General features: G+C 44.4%; 1 protein-coding gene across 1 annotated transcript in view; it reads left to right on the top strand.

The window, feature by feature from the left end:
- Window positions 1-17,545, top strand: part of LOC147663324 (cytidine monophosphate-N-acetylneuraminic acid hydroxylase-like) — a 313,991-nt gene that overhangs the window by 225,962 nt on the left and 70,484 nt on the right. The window contains exon 4 of the mRNA XM_086950520.1: window positions 13,311-13,501. Within this exon, the coding sequence (XP_086806646.1) occupies window positions 13,311-13,501 (191 nt within the window). The remainder of the gene's footprint in view (window positions 1-13,310; window positions 13,502-17,545) is intronic.

The following is a 17,545-nucleotide window of genomic DNA, read 5'->3' as shown; positions in this document are numbered from 1 at the left end:
TTTCGCATTGGTGTCTCACTCTCTCCCACACTCTTAGTGTGGCTCACATGGGGTGTGCTGCTGACAGCGGTACTGGGTGTAAGTGAAGTGTTTGACACGTCTTCTTCCTCCTCGTCATCATCAGATGAAACATCAATGTTTTCTTGACGAGCAATATGGGCTTCTTTGATCTCCTTTAGGTGCGCAAACCATTGGACAGTGTGCTGTCTCTCAAGATGACCTCTCTGGCCTCCAGTACCATAGTTGGTACCAAACTTACCACGACTAACTGCATGCTTACAAATGCTACAAATGGCTAAGTTTTCCTTTTTTGGACAAACACTAAAGAAGTCCCAAACTGCTGACTTGAAATGTCTTTGGGGGCCGGAGGAGGCGGCGATACTGGTGGTGGTGGTCCTGCTGCTAATGCCAGATGAAGTGGAGGATGTGGATTGCCGAACTTTAGTACGTTGTGCACTTTCACCACCACTATTTGATGTCGAGGTGGATGGAGGTCCCTTCTGGCGAGGAAGAAATATGGAAGTGGTATGTGTTGGTGAACTAGTTAACTCCAATGATTGTTGTGTTTCCATTACCTCCTTGTCAATATCATCATCATGCTCAGCAGCTTCTCGGGCTAGGGTCAAAATGTCTCTTTGCTGCATGCCCGCTGGGGCTGCAGTGACCTTTATGATGACTGGCTCGTCGTCGTGAGAGGCTTTATCAGCAGAAGTATCCGCCACTTCTTGTTGAGCCTCATCACACTCTATAACTATGAGTTTTTCGATGACCTTCCTTTTACGCTTAGTACCTTTGTCAGATCATGGTGTACCTCACTCTCAGACTACCGTGGTGGTTCCCAATTTTCATCCAGATCATCAGAAGGAGGTGGGCTTGAAGAAGATGTAGACACCCCCCTTGATCTTTTCCTTGCTAGGGATGTGGAAGACAATGAATGATCATCAGGAGGAGTGGCTTCCTCAAATGATACCTCAGCTTGATTGTCGATTTCCTGATGTGCCCCTACTTCGGGAGGAACAACTATTGTGGGCACTTGTGACCCTCCATGCACCTCTGCTTGTGCATCTCCTTGCGCTGCCTCTCGTTCCACATGTACTTGGCTTGTACTTGCAATGTGGTTGTTGTTGCGGCTGTGGTTGTTCGACACTTGTCAGATGAGTTACAACAACCTGTGTTGATTCAGGGACATTGCTGCTACTTTCTTGCGATGAGCCAACATCACTGGTCGATGGTGATTGAAGAAGTACACTGACTGCCTCTGCAGCACTCAAGGGCTTGGACTTAAGTTGGCGTGGTGGTGGTGGTGGCGGCACTGAGCCCAATGGAGCGGGGGTGCTGCTCCCAGCTTGGTCCCCAGCAGATCCCGCTGCTGCTGCAGGCGTACTTGTTTTTGTACTCCCAAAAAACGTGGCGGCCGGCACACCAGCCTCCTTGGTAACTTGCTTCTTCTGCTCCTTACTGGCAACTTTCTTGCTAGAGGAGCTACGGGGACCTTTTTTTGGGGCCATTTTCTTCAGAGCAGGTCAGAACAGCAGGCCGCTGTTGCACGAGTTGCAGAGTTGTCATTGGCCAGACGTGACGTCGCGTGACGTTATGCTGCACACACACACCGCTGCAGGACTTCTCCCTGGCACTGGTGGTTCTCTTGAGTCTTGTGCACCTAAAAGCAATGGAAGACAGAGGAACATCAGTTCAGTTATACACCGCAAAAAAATCGAAAAAACACAGAAAAATCAGCACAATCCCATGCCCTCCATGATGTTTAAATTCAAGACACCCCACAGAAAGACTAGGCCCATGCAGCACTCACTACCCCTGGTGAAAAGGCCACAACAACAGGTCAAAAAAACAAAAATCACAGAAAAATCAGCGCAATCACAAACCATCCAGGCCCTCCATGATGTTTAAATTCAAGACACCCCACAGAAAGACTAGGCCCATGCAACACTCACTACCCCTGGTGAAAAGGTCACAACAACAGGCCAAAATAACGAAAATCACAGAAAAATCAGCACAATCCTAAGCCATCCAGGCCCTCCATGATGTTTAAATTCAAGACACCCCACAGAAAGAGTAGGCCCATGCAACACTCACTACCCCTGGTGAAAAGGTCACAACAACAGGCCAAAATAACGAAAATCACAGAAAAATCAGCACAATCCTAAGCCATCCAGGCCCTCCATGATGTTTAAATTCAAGACACCCCACAGAAAGAGTAGGCCCATGCAACACTCACTACCCCTGGGCATAAAGGTTGAAAACTAGGCAAAATGGTTGCAGGCCTAACAACACTGCCTGCATTCAAAATGGCCACTTGCCTCCCAGCACATGGCCTGCCTGTACCAGCACTCAAAATGGCCCCCACCCACATGGCCTGTCCCCATGAACACCCCAAAAAATCGAAAAACACAGAAAAATCAGCACAATCCCAAACCATCCAGGCCCTCCATGATGTTTAAATTCAAGACACCCCACAGAAAGACTAGGCCCATGCAACACTCACTACCCCTGGTGAAAAGGCCACAACAACAGGCCAAAAAATGAAAATCACAGAAAAATCAGCACAATCCCAAACCATCCAGGCCCTCCATGATGTTTAAATTCAAGACACCCCACAGAAAGACTAGGCCCATGCAACACTCGCTACCCCTGGTGAAAGGGCCACAACAACAGGCCAAAAAAACGAAAATCACAGAAAAATCAGCACAATCCCAAGCCATCCAGCCCCTCCATGATGTTTAAATTCAAGACACCCCACAGAAAGACTAGGCCCATGCAACACTCACTACCCCTGGTGAAAAGGCCACAACAACAGGCCAAAAAACGAAAATCACAGAAAAATCAGCGCAATCCCAAACCATCCAGGCCCTCCATGATGTTTAAATTCAAGACACCCCACAGAAAGACTAGGCCCATGCAACACTCACTACCCCTGGGCATAAAGGTTGAAAACTAGGCAAAATGGTTCGGCCTAACAACACTGCCTGCATTCAAAATGGCCACTTGCCTCAGTCCCAGCACATGGCCTGCCTGTACCAGCACTCAAAATGGCCCCCACCCACATGGCCTGTCCCCATGAACACCCCAAAAAATCGAAAAACACAGAAAAATCAGCACAATCCCAAACCATCCAGGCCCTCTATGATGTTTAAATTCAAGACACCCCACAGAAAGACTAGGCCCATGCAACACTAACTACCCCTGGTGAAAAGGCCACAACAACAGGCCAAAAAACGAAAATCACAGAAAAATCAGCACAATCACAAACCATCCAGGCCCTCCAGGATGTTTAAATTCACGACACCCCACAGAAAGACTAGGCTCATGCAACACTCACTACCCCTGGTGAAAAGGCCACAACAACAGGCCAAAAAAACGAAAATCACAGAAAAATCAGCACAATCCCAAGCCATCCAGCCCCTCCATGATGTTTAAATTCAAGACACCCCACAGAAAGACTAGGCCCATGCAACACTCACTACCCCTGGTGAAAAGGCCAAAACAACAGGCCAAAAAAACGAAAATCACAGAAAAATCAGCACAATCCCAAACCATCCAGGCCCTCCATGATGTTTAAATTCAAGACACCCCACAGAAAGACTAGGCCCTTGCAACACTCACTACCCCTGGGCATAAAGGTTGAAAATCTAGGCAAAATGGTTGCAGGCCTAACAACACTGCCTGCATTCAAAATGGCCACTTGCCTCAGTCCCAGCACATGGCCTGCCTGTACCAGCACTCAAAGTGGCCCCCATCCACATGGCCTGTCCCCATGAACACCCCAAACAGTCAAAAAACACAGAAAAATCAGCACAATCCCATGCCCTCCATGATGTTTAAATTCAAGACACCCCACAGAAAGACTAGGCCCATGCAACACTCACTAACCCTGGTGAAAAGGCCACAACAACAGGCCAAAAAAACTAAAATCACAGAAAAATCAGCGCAATCACAAACCATCCAGGCCCTCCATGATGTTTAAATTCAAGACACCCCACAGAAAGACTAGGCCCATGCAACACTCACTACCCCTGGTTAAAAGGTCACAACAACATGCCAAAATAACGAAAATCACAGAAAAATCAGCACAATCCCAAGCCATCCAGGCCCCCCATGATGTTTAAATTCAAGACACCCCACAGAAAGAGTAGGCCCATGCAACACTCACTACCCCTGGGCATAAAGGTTGAAAACTAGGCAAAATGGTTGCAGGCCTAACAACACTGCCTGCATTCAAAATGGCCACTTGCCTCCCAGCACATGGCCTGCCTGTACCAGCACTCAAAATGGCCCCCACCCACATGGCCTGTCCCCATGAACACCCCAAAAAATCGAAAAACACAGAAAAATCAGCACAATCCCAAACCCTCCAGGCCCTCCATGATGTTTAAATTCAAGACACCCCACAGAAAGACTAGGCCCATGCAACACTCACTGCCCCTGGTGAAAAGGCCACAACAACAGGCCAAAAAATGAAAATCACAGAAAAATCAGCACAATCCCAAACCATCCAGGCCCTCCATGATGTTTAAATTCAAGACACCTCACAGAAAGACTAGGCCCATGCAACACTCACTACCCCTGGTGAAAGGGCCACAACATCAGGCCAAAAAAACGAAAATCACAGAAAAATCAGCACAATCCCAAGCCATCCAGGACCTCCATGATGTTTAAATTCAAGACACCCCACAGAAAGACTAGGCCCATGCAACACTCACTACCCCTGGTGAAAAGGCCACAACAACAGGCCAAAAAAACGAAAATCACAGAAAAATCAGCACAATCCCAAACCATCCAGGCCCTCCATGATGTTTAAATTCAAGACACCCCACAGAAAGACTAGGCCCATGCAACACTCACTACCCCTGGGCATAAAGGTTGAAAACTAGGCAAAATGGTTCGGCCTAACAACACTGCCTGCATTCAAAATGGCCACTTGCCTCAGTCCCAGCACATGGCCTGCCTGTACCAGCACTCAAAATGGCCCCCACCCACATGGCCTGTCCCCATGAACACCCCAAAAAATCGAAAAACACAGAAAAATCAGCACAATCCCAAACCATCCAGGCCCTCTATGATGTTTAAATTCAAGACACCCCACAGAAAGACTAGGCCCATGCAACACTCACTACCCCTGGTGAAAAGGCCACAACAACAGGCCAAAAAAACGAAAATCACAGAAAAATCAGCACAATCACAAACCATCCAGGCCCTCCAGGATGTTTAAATTCAAGACACCCCACAGAAAGACTAGGCTCATGCAACACTCACTACCCCTGGTGAAAAGGCCACAACAACAGGCCAAAAAAACGAAAATCACAGAAAAATCAGCACAATCCCAAGCCATCCAGCCCCTCCATGATGTTTAAATTCAAGACACCCCACAGAAAGACTAGGCCCATGCAACACTCACTACCCCTGGTGAAAAGGCCAAAACAACAGGCCAAAAAAACGAAAATCACAGAAAAATCAGCACAATCCCAAACCATCCAGGCCCTCCATGATGTTTAAATTCAAGACACCCCACAGAAAGACTAGGCCCTTGCAACACTCACTACACCTGGGCATAAAGGTTGAAAACTAGGCAAAATGGTTGCAGGCCTAACAACACTGCCTGCATTCAAAATGGCCACTTGCCTCAGTCCCAGCACATGGCCTGCCTGTACCAGCACTCAAAATGGCCCCCACCCACATGGCCTGTCCCCATGAACACCCCAAAAAGTCAAAAAACACAGAAAAATCAGCACAATCCCAAACCATCCAGGCCCTCCATGATGTTTAAATTCAAGACACCCCACAGAAAGACTAGGCCCATGCAACACTCACTACCCCTGGTGAAAAGGCCACAACAACAGGCCAAAAAAACGAAAATCACAGAAAAATCAGCACAATCACAAACCATCCAGGCCCTCCATGATGTTTAAATTCAAGACACCCCACAGAAAGACTAGGCCCATGCAACACTCACTACCCCTGGTGAAAAGGCCACAACAACAGGCCAAAAAAACGAAATTCACAGAAAAATCAGCATAATCCCAAGCCATCCAGCCCCTCCATGATGTTTAAATTCAAAACACCCCACAGAAAGACTCAGTCCACCCATCACTGAGTACCCCTGGGCAAAAGGCCCCAAAACAGCCCAAAAATCGAAAATTCCAAAATTGTAGTTGCAGCAACTGTAATGCCCCAAACAAACTTACTTGTGAAATTTCTAATCCAAAAGTGAGCCAAAGAAAGTCAAAAAAGGCCTAAAATCCAAATATCCAGCAGCATCCACAAAAAGTAATCCTTTCAGCTCCAGATCCAAATGAAAAGTGACCAGGAGATGGACAAAGCACTGGGAGGAGCCTGCTGGACAGGAACAGGAAGTTGAAGACTGTGGGGCACTTCCTTCCTCCCACCCCCTCCTCCCCAAAACGGACTCCTCGCAAAGAAAGTGCAGGCAAATGTCAACCTGAGGAGTTATTCAGATAAAAATCATCATTTCCAGAAGGTTTATGCTGCTTGCTGGTGGATTTCTTGTGCAGAATTGCAAATTTTGTATTTTCGCGAGTGCGAGATTGTTGCTGCTCGCCGCATCTACAAGGTGCAATTGCGAAGTCCTGCGATACGTGATCACGGCGTACTCGCGTTGACAAACTCTCGCTGTGCAAGTTGGCAAGCCGCGATGACGTAATCGCGCTCGCCAAATTCCCGCGGGATCCCGCAGCAAGATCCAAAATGGCGCAGCACTCGCAAAATATCGAGAAGAACAACTCGGCAAACGCTGAATGACGGTAAGTAAATGCCGTGCCCCGCAAAATTGTATCACCAAGAAAAAAAAATCCGTTGCGTGCGAATTTGCGAATTTTCTGTAAATTCGCGAGCGTTCGCAGATTGCGAATTTACCAAAAATCCGCAAAATCCGCGAGCGTAACGAATTTTCCGCCCATGCTTAGTTTTCAATAAAGTTTGAGATTTTGAGTAGTCTCAATTCGGAGTCGCCGTTTGGGGGTGTTTCTTCACGCAGATCTCGGATTTTCACTGTCACTGGCGCAGGTGTCAATACTGTGTACTGTCTTCCAGTTTTCGGCGAAGCCTTTGTGAACAGCCCTCCTGTCATCATCAGAGCCTTCTGTTCATTTCGGAGGGGATTCCAGGTCCATCACTTTAATCTTCTCTCGCCTCAACTCATCTTTCTCTTGGAACTGACGGACTGTTTCAGTGAAGGTCTCGGGTGAGAGATCGCTCACCGGAGCTCAAGTTATTTATTTATTTTTGTTGTACTTAACATCCTTGTTCATGTTTTGAGTGCGTGCCTGCTCAATTAATTTATTTATATTTGTAGCAGTTAGCTTCCTATTTCATGGTCGAGTGTGCGCTTGGTTGGCATAGTGTCTTCTTGGTGTTACATTTTTTTTTGGGTCGGGAAATTCACCCTGTTGTGTGTGCTTGCGAAGAGCTTCATTTCAGTTAGGAAAGTTATGCCTGTTTTATTTTATTTGGAAAAGTTTACATGGAACTCTCTCTCTAGGGTGTTTAATACTTTGTGTTATACCCTACCATGGGCAGTTTGTTTCCTAGGGCAACATCTTTTAACCCTACGGTGTACCCTTATTTGGGGAGGTTTGTGGTGCCAGTCAATGCACTATTTTGTTCTCTAGGGTCATGTTGTATCTATGGTGTACCCTATGTAGGGGATGTTGTAGTTTTGGGTTTCAAGGGTGAGTAATGTATCCTGTTTTGTACTCTTATTTGGTGACGCTGTAGTGTTTGTGGGTAGTCAATGCCCCATTTCAGTTCCCAGGTTGATTATCCTGCGGTTTACCCTATTTAGGGGAGGTTGTGTATTTGTGGGTAGTCAATGTCCCATTTCAGTTCCCAGGTTGACTATCCTGCGGTGTACCCTATTTACGGGAGGTGGTGTATTTGTGGGTAGTCAATGCCCCATTTCAGTTCCCAGGTTGATTATCCTGTGGTGTACCCTATTTAGGGGAGGTTGTGTATTTGTGGGTAGTCAATGCCCCATTTCAGTTCCCAGGTTGATTATCCTGTGGTGTACCCTATTTAGGGGAGGTGGTGTATTTGTGGATAGTCAATGCCCCATTTCAGTTTCCAGGTTGATTATCCTGTGGTGTGCCCTATTTAGGGGAGGTGGTGTATTTGTGGGTAGTCAATGCCCCATTTCAGTACCCAGGTTGATTATCCTGTGGTGTACCCTATTTAGGGGAGGTTGTGTATATGTGGGTAGTCAATGCCCCATTTTAGTTTCCAGGATGACTATCCTCTGGTGTACCCTGCTTTGGGGAGGTTGTGATTTTACAGGGTTAGTACACTGCGTTGTTCCCTATTTTTGGTGGAGATTGTTTAAACATTGTTTCATTTTGACACCCTGCTTCTGTCGAAATTTACCTGCTTGGAATTCGTGGCCAAGGGTTTCATGTTGGTAGGACTTTGAGTGCGGAGCTTTATCATATTTTTCAGTGTCAACATACTTTTATCAGGGTAACTTTTCTCTGGTGAATTTTTGTCATGGGGTTTACACTCTTCCAGTTGCCTAGAGTTGAATTTTACCCTGTTTTATCTCTTTCAAGGGTCTGTGTCTATGTTCGTCTTTGTTTTCCTGGGTGTTTACTCTGTGGGGAGCTTGTGAGCGTGACCACCTTTCTTTGCTACTTTGGTCTTCACTCATCTAAACCATGCTGTTACCCTAAGGGAAGGGGATGAGGCATATAGTAGCAATATTTAGTTGTCTTTTCAGTTCATCTCAAATTTAGCATCCTATTGAATTTCTGCTCATGCTAATGATACCTCATGCTGTACATGCCGTGCATTATTTCTTTTGTGTACTTCATTTTGTACGTTCATACAAATTTCATATTTGAGTTATCTGGTCTATCTTTCTTTCTATTCTTCTGTCATTCCCTAAGGAAAGAGGATGTGTAGTAAATAACTTCTCTGCTGTTCTTCACTGCATAGAATGTTCATGACATCATAGAATGCCTGGGTGACTCTCTAGTTCACAGTGCCTCTCTCTGGCTCACAGTGTCAGTTGATCAACTCAGGCTGAGCTGCTTAGAGCTTGCTCCTGGTGGGGTTTTTACTTATACTTCCTATCTTCTCCTACTCATCTATCCTAGAAGGAATCTACAATACAGGATTATCTAACTATACAGCCGGACTGTGTATCTTCCTTTACTACAACTTGGCGACGATTGTCAACAGGATGAATCTACACTTGAACTAAGGGGAAAGGCCAACTAAGGAACCAACGAACCATATGACAAAGAAACAAAGACATTAAGGACTTTCAACTCGTCAATTGGAACTTAAAGGTAACGCCCTGGCGAACCCCACCAGTGTACTATACCATCTTACAGCCTGCAACCTGGGCGTCTGTTACTCATGAGCCTGCAGTCATCCTACTGCTGTCTGGAAAAAGTCTCTCCAGCAACGCTCTTCCTTGAGGCCTGTGGGGGTTATCTATTTCATCTGACCTTCATTCTAATGGAATCATCTTGGTATAGCAATTGGTTTTCTATACTTCCTCTGTGAGTTACTGTGGTATCTGGATCTACATCAGCATCCAGCATAGTCTGACTGTATTTTCCACAGTTCCTCCAATTAAGTCTGTAGTTATTGGCTGATTGCGACAACCTGCACTTGAGGAGGATAGCGCTGCAGTGAGCATCTTATGGGTGCTCATCCAAGCTAGTATTCTGTGGAGCCACTGGCGACTGGGGTGAGCCAGAAGGGTTTTCAGACAACAACTTTACGTTTTGCAGGAGTATGTACATGGGGACTGTGTTGCTGCGTTTGTCCACACCATTCGTTTCCTGTGTTATGGCGCATTTTAAAGTTACATGGGCCTTGCTGTCGTGTGTAAGTGACTTTTACAGCTTCACTGTTAAACCGTCAAGCAGTTTCACTGTTAAACCATCAAGCACCCTTTCAAAATGCCATGCAGTGCGCACGCCTCTTACCTCTTTCAAAGCGGCTCCCGTGCGAGCCTCTATGACGTCTGTCTTGTTTATTGCCTGCTTTGCTGACTTTGGACGTTTTTGGCGCAAGAGCTCGCCAAGAGCCACTCGGTATATGTTACTGGAACGTGCCTCCATCTTGGGATTGTCGTGTCCCTCCAAGTTAGCGAGAAGTCAGCCCTTCATTTATAGCACGCATGCCCTGCCACCAACAATGTCGTTTTCAATAAAGTTTGAGATTTTGAGCAGTCTCAATTCGGAGTTGTCGTGTGCGGTTGTTTCTTCATGCAGATCTCCGATTTTCACTGTCACTGGCGCAGGTGTCAATACTGTGTACTGACTTCCAGTTTTCGGCGAAGCCTTTGTGAACAGCCCTCCTGTCATCATCGGAGCCTTCTGTTTATTTCGGAGGGGATTCCAGGTGCATCACTTTGATCTTCTCTCGCCTCAACTCATCTTTCTCCTGGAACTGACGGACTGTTTCAGTGAAGGTCTCGGGTGAGAGATCGCTCACCGGAGCTCAAGTTATTTATTTATTTTTGTTGTACTTAACATCCTTGTTCATGTTTTGAGTGCGTGCCTGCTCAATTAATTTATTTATATTTGTAGCAGTTAGCTTCCTATTTCATGGTCAAGTGTGCGCTTGGTTGGCATAGTGTCTTCTTGGTGTTACATTTTTTTTGGGGGTCGGGAAATTCACCCTGTTGTGTGTGCTTGAGAAGAGCTTCATTTCAGTTTGGAAAGTTATGCCTGTTTTATTTTATTTGGAAAAGTTTACATGGAACTCTCTCTCTAGGGTGTTTAATACATTGTGTTATACCCTACCATGGGCAGTTTGTTTCCTAGGGCAACATCTTTTAACCCTACGGTGTACCCTTATTTGGGGAGATTTGTGGTGCCAGTCAATGCACTATTTTGTTCTCTAGGGACATGCTGTATCTATGGTGTACCCTATGTAGGGGATGTTGTAGTTTTGGGTTTCAAGGGTGAGTAATGTATCCTGTTTTGTACTCTTATTTGGTGACGCTGTAGTGTTTGTGGGTAGTCAATGCCCCATTTCAGTTCCCAGGTTGATTATCCTGCGGTTTACCCTATTTAGGGGAGGTTGTGTATTTGTGGGTAGTCAATGCCCCATTTCAGTACCCAGGTTGATTATCCTGTGGTGAACCATATTTAGGGGAGGTTGTGTATATGTGGGTAGTCAATGCCCCATTTTAGTTTCCAGGATGACTATACTGTGGTGTACCCTATTTTGGGGAGGTTGTGATTTTACAGGGTTAGTACCCTGCGTTGTTCCCTATTTTTGTTGGAGATTGTTTAAACATCGTTTCATTTTGACACCCTGCTTCTGTCGAAGTCTACCTGCTTGGAATTCGTGGGCAAGGGTTTCATGTTGGTAGGACTTTGAGTGTGGAGCTTTATCATATTTTTCAGTGTCAACATACTTTTATCAGGGTAACTTTTCTCTGGTGAATTTTTGTCATGGGTTTTACACTCTTCCAGTTGCATAGAGTGAATTTTACCCTGTTGTATCTCTTTCAAGGGTCTGTGTCTACTCTCGTCTTTGTTTTCCTGGGTGTTTACTCTGTGGGGAGCTTGTGAGTGTAACCACATTTCTTTGCTACTTTGGTCTTCATTTATCTAAACCATGCTGTTACCCTAAGGGAAGGGGATGAGGCATATAGTAGCAATATTTAGTTGTCTTTTCTGTCCATCTCAAATTTAGCATCCTATTGTATTTCTGCTCATGCTAATGATACCTCATTCTGTACATGTCGTGCATTATTTCTTTTGTGTACTTCATTTTGTACTTTCATACAAATGTCATAGTTGAGTTATCTAGTCTATCTTTCTTTCTATTCTTCTGTCATTCCCTAAAAAAAGAGGATGTGTAGTAAATTACTTCTCTGCTGTTCTTCACTGAATAGAATATTCATGACATCATAGAATGCCTGGCTGACTCTCTAGTTCACAGTGCCTCTCTCTGGCTCACAGTGTCAGTTGATCAACTCAGGCTGAGCTGCTTAGAGCTTGCTCCTGGTGGGGTTTTTACTTATACTTCTTATCTTCTCCTACTCATCTATCCTAGAAGGAATCTACAATAAAGGACTATCTAACTATACAGCTGGACTGTGTATCTTCCTTTACTACACACTGTCTAGTGGCTCCTCTCAGAGCACCATCCCACTTGACCACCTTACAAAGGTGTACAATAACTACAGATGGTATGAGACACATGTGTCTGCTCCATCACAGCCATTAAGCAATGCTGACTTTTATATCAGGATGGTAAAGTCAGATTAATTACTCATATGATGTACTGTCACAATCTGATATTCGGTCCCTAGTTAGTAAGCAATCAGTCTGTTCATGTCTCATAGCCTGTCATGAAAGCTAGCTGCATTAACGGGAAAACCCAATTATTCAAGGCAAGCACGAATGAAAGATGCAGAAGTCAATCCCATATTTCACAGGCCAGTTGGGCATATGCTGCTACATGCTTCATATTCAGGAAGAGGTTGATTTCATATTGGCATGCCTAAATACTATGAGACTTCATAGTGCAAAGGTTAGACTTTGACAAAATGAAAAAGGGGGCATTTATCCGCTCCCACACACTGTGTGCGGCGGAAACAGAAGCATTAACTCGCTGGTCATCAGAGGTGCAATCTAGAGTACTAGACTTTTGAGAAAGGGTGAAAGCCCGACTGGTTCTTTCCCATGAGCAATGCATGATTAGAGGTAACTGACAGGCACTTTTTTGTCAGTTATCCTGCAGCAACCAACATTGCTTGAAATTCCAGAATTAAAAGTGAGAAGTTGAGGCTTATGAGTAAGCCGCCTCTTACCCAAAAATACAAACCATGAATTGAACCCCCACAAAAATTAGGATATGGCATATTTTCCCTTAAAGCCCACAGTTGTACAATGCAGAAACACAGCGTAAGATAAGGGAAATTCAATAGAAAAAGGAATAGTGCAGCAGGGTGCAAATGCTCTAGAAAATGGTGGACTGAGGTGAGCACAAAGACTTACCAAATAGGTGACAACAATGGGGTCAGTTACATTCTACAAGGTGTGTGGACCGATGGTGTGTTGAACCAATCTAAAGTCATGGACCAGAGGGTTTGGGAACATAGGAGGCTAGACATCCGCAATTGGGCAGGGCTAAGCTAGGAAGGGGATTGATAAAACCTTTTATATATTGTCATTTGAGGATAACTAACAGTTGTCGCAACTCACTTTTAGTATTTACTTAACCATTGGTGCATTTCTATGTACTGCCAGGCTAGCCAAAATTCAGTAACATGATTATCATTAACTTTTTTTTTCTTTTTAACATTTTAACAGGTTACGTACATCACCCATGCATGCATGGATCTGAAATTTGGTGACACACACATGGTGTTTGATCCCTGGGTCATTGGGCCTGCCTTTGCTGGAGGATGGTGGTTGCTTCATGAGCCTCCTGGTGACTGGCTGGAACGACTGTGCCGTGCTGATCTGATTTACATAAGCCACATGCATCCTGATCACCTCAGGTATCTTAACTCAGTAAAAATGTATAAAACATATTGTATAAATGAGTAAAGTCGGAGTGTGTGCTTCATAACAATAACGTCAGTGAAATTAGGGCTTGTAGAGCACCCAAAGGGTGGTCAACATTCTGCCTTCGACAGAGGAGAATTGATGCGCTGAACAGCCTGCCCATGTGCCTGGGCTAGCAAAAATCGCTGTTGTCTAGCTGAGGCAAAACTACATAGTGGCCAAATGCCATTACATGTGCTATTTTCTATATTTTCTATTGCAGGCTACAATTAGCTGTTGGCTCTTTGTACATCAGGACAACATGATAAAAATGATTCTAGTGGCAAAGAAGCAAGCTAAAATGTACACGTATTAAGAGGCTGCAAACAATGGTCACTGTCTGTAAGCTTTGGAATGAGCCATTTTTAATGTGGAAGCAGTAGTCCATAGTAGGGCATGTGTGCGCTACTAGACTATGGAAGCAGTTAAATGTCCCTCCTGGTACAGGTTACTAGGTTGCAAGTCAGGAACAGACAAGTTTCTTATCTGAGCCAATTTCTTTAGTGCACAAAGCTTGTGCTCTCACTTGCCATTTTATTTTTAAAATACGTGTTCCCCAGAAGGCAATGTTAATTAAGCATCCTTTAGAAAATAAGATGGAAGATTAATGACTGACATTGGAGAAAAAGTTGAAGTAGCCTCCCTGTATGATTGGGACCGAAGCAAAACCTGATAAAATAACAGAAGGTCTGAAGATATTCCTTTTTAATAGGCTGGCAAAATTTTGCTTAAGCCGGAGTAATCAGAGTAATTTAGGCAATTCTGCATTACTCTTTGACACAGAATTACATGATTACTCCTAGTTGCATCATTAAGAGTAATTTGGAGGAAAAAAATCTTACCGCAAGGGTACATTTAGAGAGCACGAGCGGTGACTCATGCTCGCTATTCGTGTTCTCCTGCATTTAGCACTGTTTCATTGCGCAAAATGCATCCTCACGTCCATTTGAGACAAGAGGGGGCATTTATGTACTAAGAAATAGTGCTAAACGCAGAATTACTCTTCTCGCGTATTGAAGCAAAATCTTGTGGAATTCTTGGGAAATTCTGCATGATTATGCTACAATGACCTACATGAGTTACGTGAATTGACTATATGACAATCACTCATCCCTACTTTTTAACTGACACACATGATTATCATGAGTTCTGCTGCCACCTAGGTTTTTTCCCTGAGTGCAATGGCAGATAGCATGGGTGCATGATCACATCTTGTCTCACTGAGAGTCTTATGATCCATTATGGGTAAGCAATTTTGTGGTTTCTGACGTTTCATCTCCATAAAGTGCCAGAAAGCCAATGTACTTTGAAATTCATTCTTTGTATCATTTTCATTATTGAAGAGGCTCCTCTTCACTGTGAGTGAGTGTACACTGTATTGCCTTTCTACTTTCCCTCTGGATTTGTCATGATCAGTATCTGTTGCTATTGATAGTCCTAGCCTTTGGAATACCATCTTTTGCGAAAACTGTAAGCCATGGAACACACAGCCAACTTACATGACTTGGTTTTAGTTCTCAGTCTCATGATTATGCCACCTTTCTTCTTTCGTAGTCACCTCCTGAAACACAGGGGTTCCAGGCCTGAGTTATCAAGTGTCCATCTGAAGCCGGACTTTCAGGACTGTCAATGTGCACAAGGCCTCAAAGGTGGCACATTCCTCTGCTCCATGTAAAGTCAGTTTGGGGTCTCACGCTTCCCAGGTAGTGCCTACAACCCGGAAATGGCAACTATACTGTGCACGGTTAGTCTTCTCCTCTGATACCCTGAACGAACACTAAAGGTCCGTGCTCTCAGTGCATTTCTCAGCGTTAATATGTACTCCACTGTCAAAACGTGGCCTGCCCCCAATCCCTTTAACCAAAAACTCTAGTAAATGAGTGGTCATGCAGAGGGCTTTGAATCCCCAACATCTTTGAACTCCTCACAGGAATTATTATTCAGAACCCTCAAGCTACTCCCTCCTCAGGGTCTGACTTGTCCCTATTGCACTAAGGTTGGAGACTGGGTCCATTTTCATTGAGATGTTTGGGTGATACCTCAAAGAATTATCTTACACACGGTGTTGAGCCTTGGAATCTCCTCTATGTGTGGCTTCTTTTTGCCCTTACTTATAGGGAAGGCTACAACAATCACAACAGAGCCCTGAAAGCACAGGACAATCATTTTGATGGTTCCTTTACACAAATTAATCTTCCTTCAAGGAGGTGCTCTGTTAGGTTTAGAGGGACTTTAGCAAACTTCTCTTGGTTACAGCCATGAAGGATTCAACTTCTAGGTGTCTAGTTTATCCTTCATGTAGCCAACTCCAGGGCTTCCCTGAACAGCTTGGTACTCAGACAGTGATTGACTGCCCTCATAATCTTTATAGGGTGAGTGACCTTGGTAGTGACCAAACGGTTTATCTTTATACCCTTTTGCAACCGGATTATAATCCCTTCCAATGCCTCAACACTGTTATCCAGCTTTTAGGTTATTTCAGTGCTCTGTCCACCCAATCTCTTCGAGTCTGTCTTGGTTACTCAGAACTCTCTGTAAATGTTCAAAGTTGCTTCTCGTGTGTCAGACCAAAGTGAATTGAGCTGAAAATGATTATTAAAGCTCCACTAACTGAGCAGTCACTCTGCCTTCTGTCTGGGGAGTTGGATGATCCTCAGGGCCACCATTTCGAATCGTTTCAGTCTCTCTGCCTATGTTATCTTTTTTTCTATTGGAGGCCTCATTCATTCTAACTCTTTGTCAAATGGAGGTCTAAATGGATTGATTTTCTTTCTCATGGAAAGTCTCCACTCCTCCGTCTGCAACCTCTTGAAGTCCAGTTCAGTGGGAGAAAGGCACTATCCAGGTTACACACAGATGGCTCTAAGGAGACGAGGGAACCCTGGTGACCAAGAAACCTCCCAAAATCAGGAGCCTATTGTTCATCGCTTTCCTTGCCCTCATTGGAGCCACTTCGGCCTTTCTGCTTCTGCGACTATTCGTGCCTCTTCCAAGGCTATAAAGGATTTTTCCATTTCTGTAATCTTCACCTTGAGGCCCCCAATGCTTTTCTTCTAACTGAGCTCATGCAACAAAGTAACATTAATCAATTTTATCTAACAAACACAGTAGCAATGACACTAGCCCCGGTAAAAAAAATGTTGGGCCTGGTGTAAAAAGCCCTTTTATAACAGCAAACATTTTGATCACAAAATCACAGGCTTTGTAACCACAAACTTGCTTTGCTTTAGGTACAACAACCCATTAATGATTTGGAGAATTCTTTCTAACATGTAAGAGGGCTTTTGCACCTCACAGGTTGTGTGAACGACGCAGAGAAGAAGGTGATCGCAATAAAAAATAAAACAAATACAGATTTTATTGTTATCCCGTTACTCTTTGCATCCTTTGCACAAACCTTTCAGGACCGCACGTTCACAATACACTGAGCGCTCATTTCACTTGCTCCTTTTAAAACTATGGGGCATTTTCTCCCGCTCCTCCTGCGCCGTCTTCTCTTACTATTCCTTTTCTCTTGTCTTCTTCTTCTGCCTCACAAATTTATAAGCAATTACAGGGTGTTCCTCTTCTCCGTGACAAATCCAAAACAGAACAGGATTGGGAATCAGATCTTGACGTGTCTTTCACTATCCCAGTATAGCATAACTTATGGAACAAATTACGGAAGTCTTCTAGAGCAGCTAATACTACTCAGACACTATTTTTTTTATATAACAGGCTTTTAATCACTCCATCTAAACTTCATGCTATTGACCATTCTATCCCTCCTACATGTTGGTCCTGTCCCAATACTCATGCCGACCTCAAACACATGCTTTTCACTTACCCTCTAATTCACATTTTTTGGACCAAAGTATGGAATCAAATTAACTCTATTTTTTCCACTCAATTTTCGTTTTCACTAGCCCACATTTTTCTGGGTAGCCTTTCTGACATATGGTCTTCCCACACTTCTTCGAATATTTCCATTATTGATCTTTTTCTAGCGGTGGCCTTTC

Source organism: Lissotriton vulgaris, unplaced genomic scaffold, assembly GCF_964263255.1.
Source record: "Lissotriton vulgaris unplaced genomic scaffold, aLisVul1.2 SCAFFOLD_838, whole genome shotgun sequence".
NCBI lineage: Eukaryota > Metazoa > Chordata > Amphibia > Caudata > Salamandridae > Lissotriton > Lissotriton vulgaris.
Note: the sequence above shows the minus strand (reverse complement) of the source record. Positions and strands in the feature narration are given on the sequence as shown.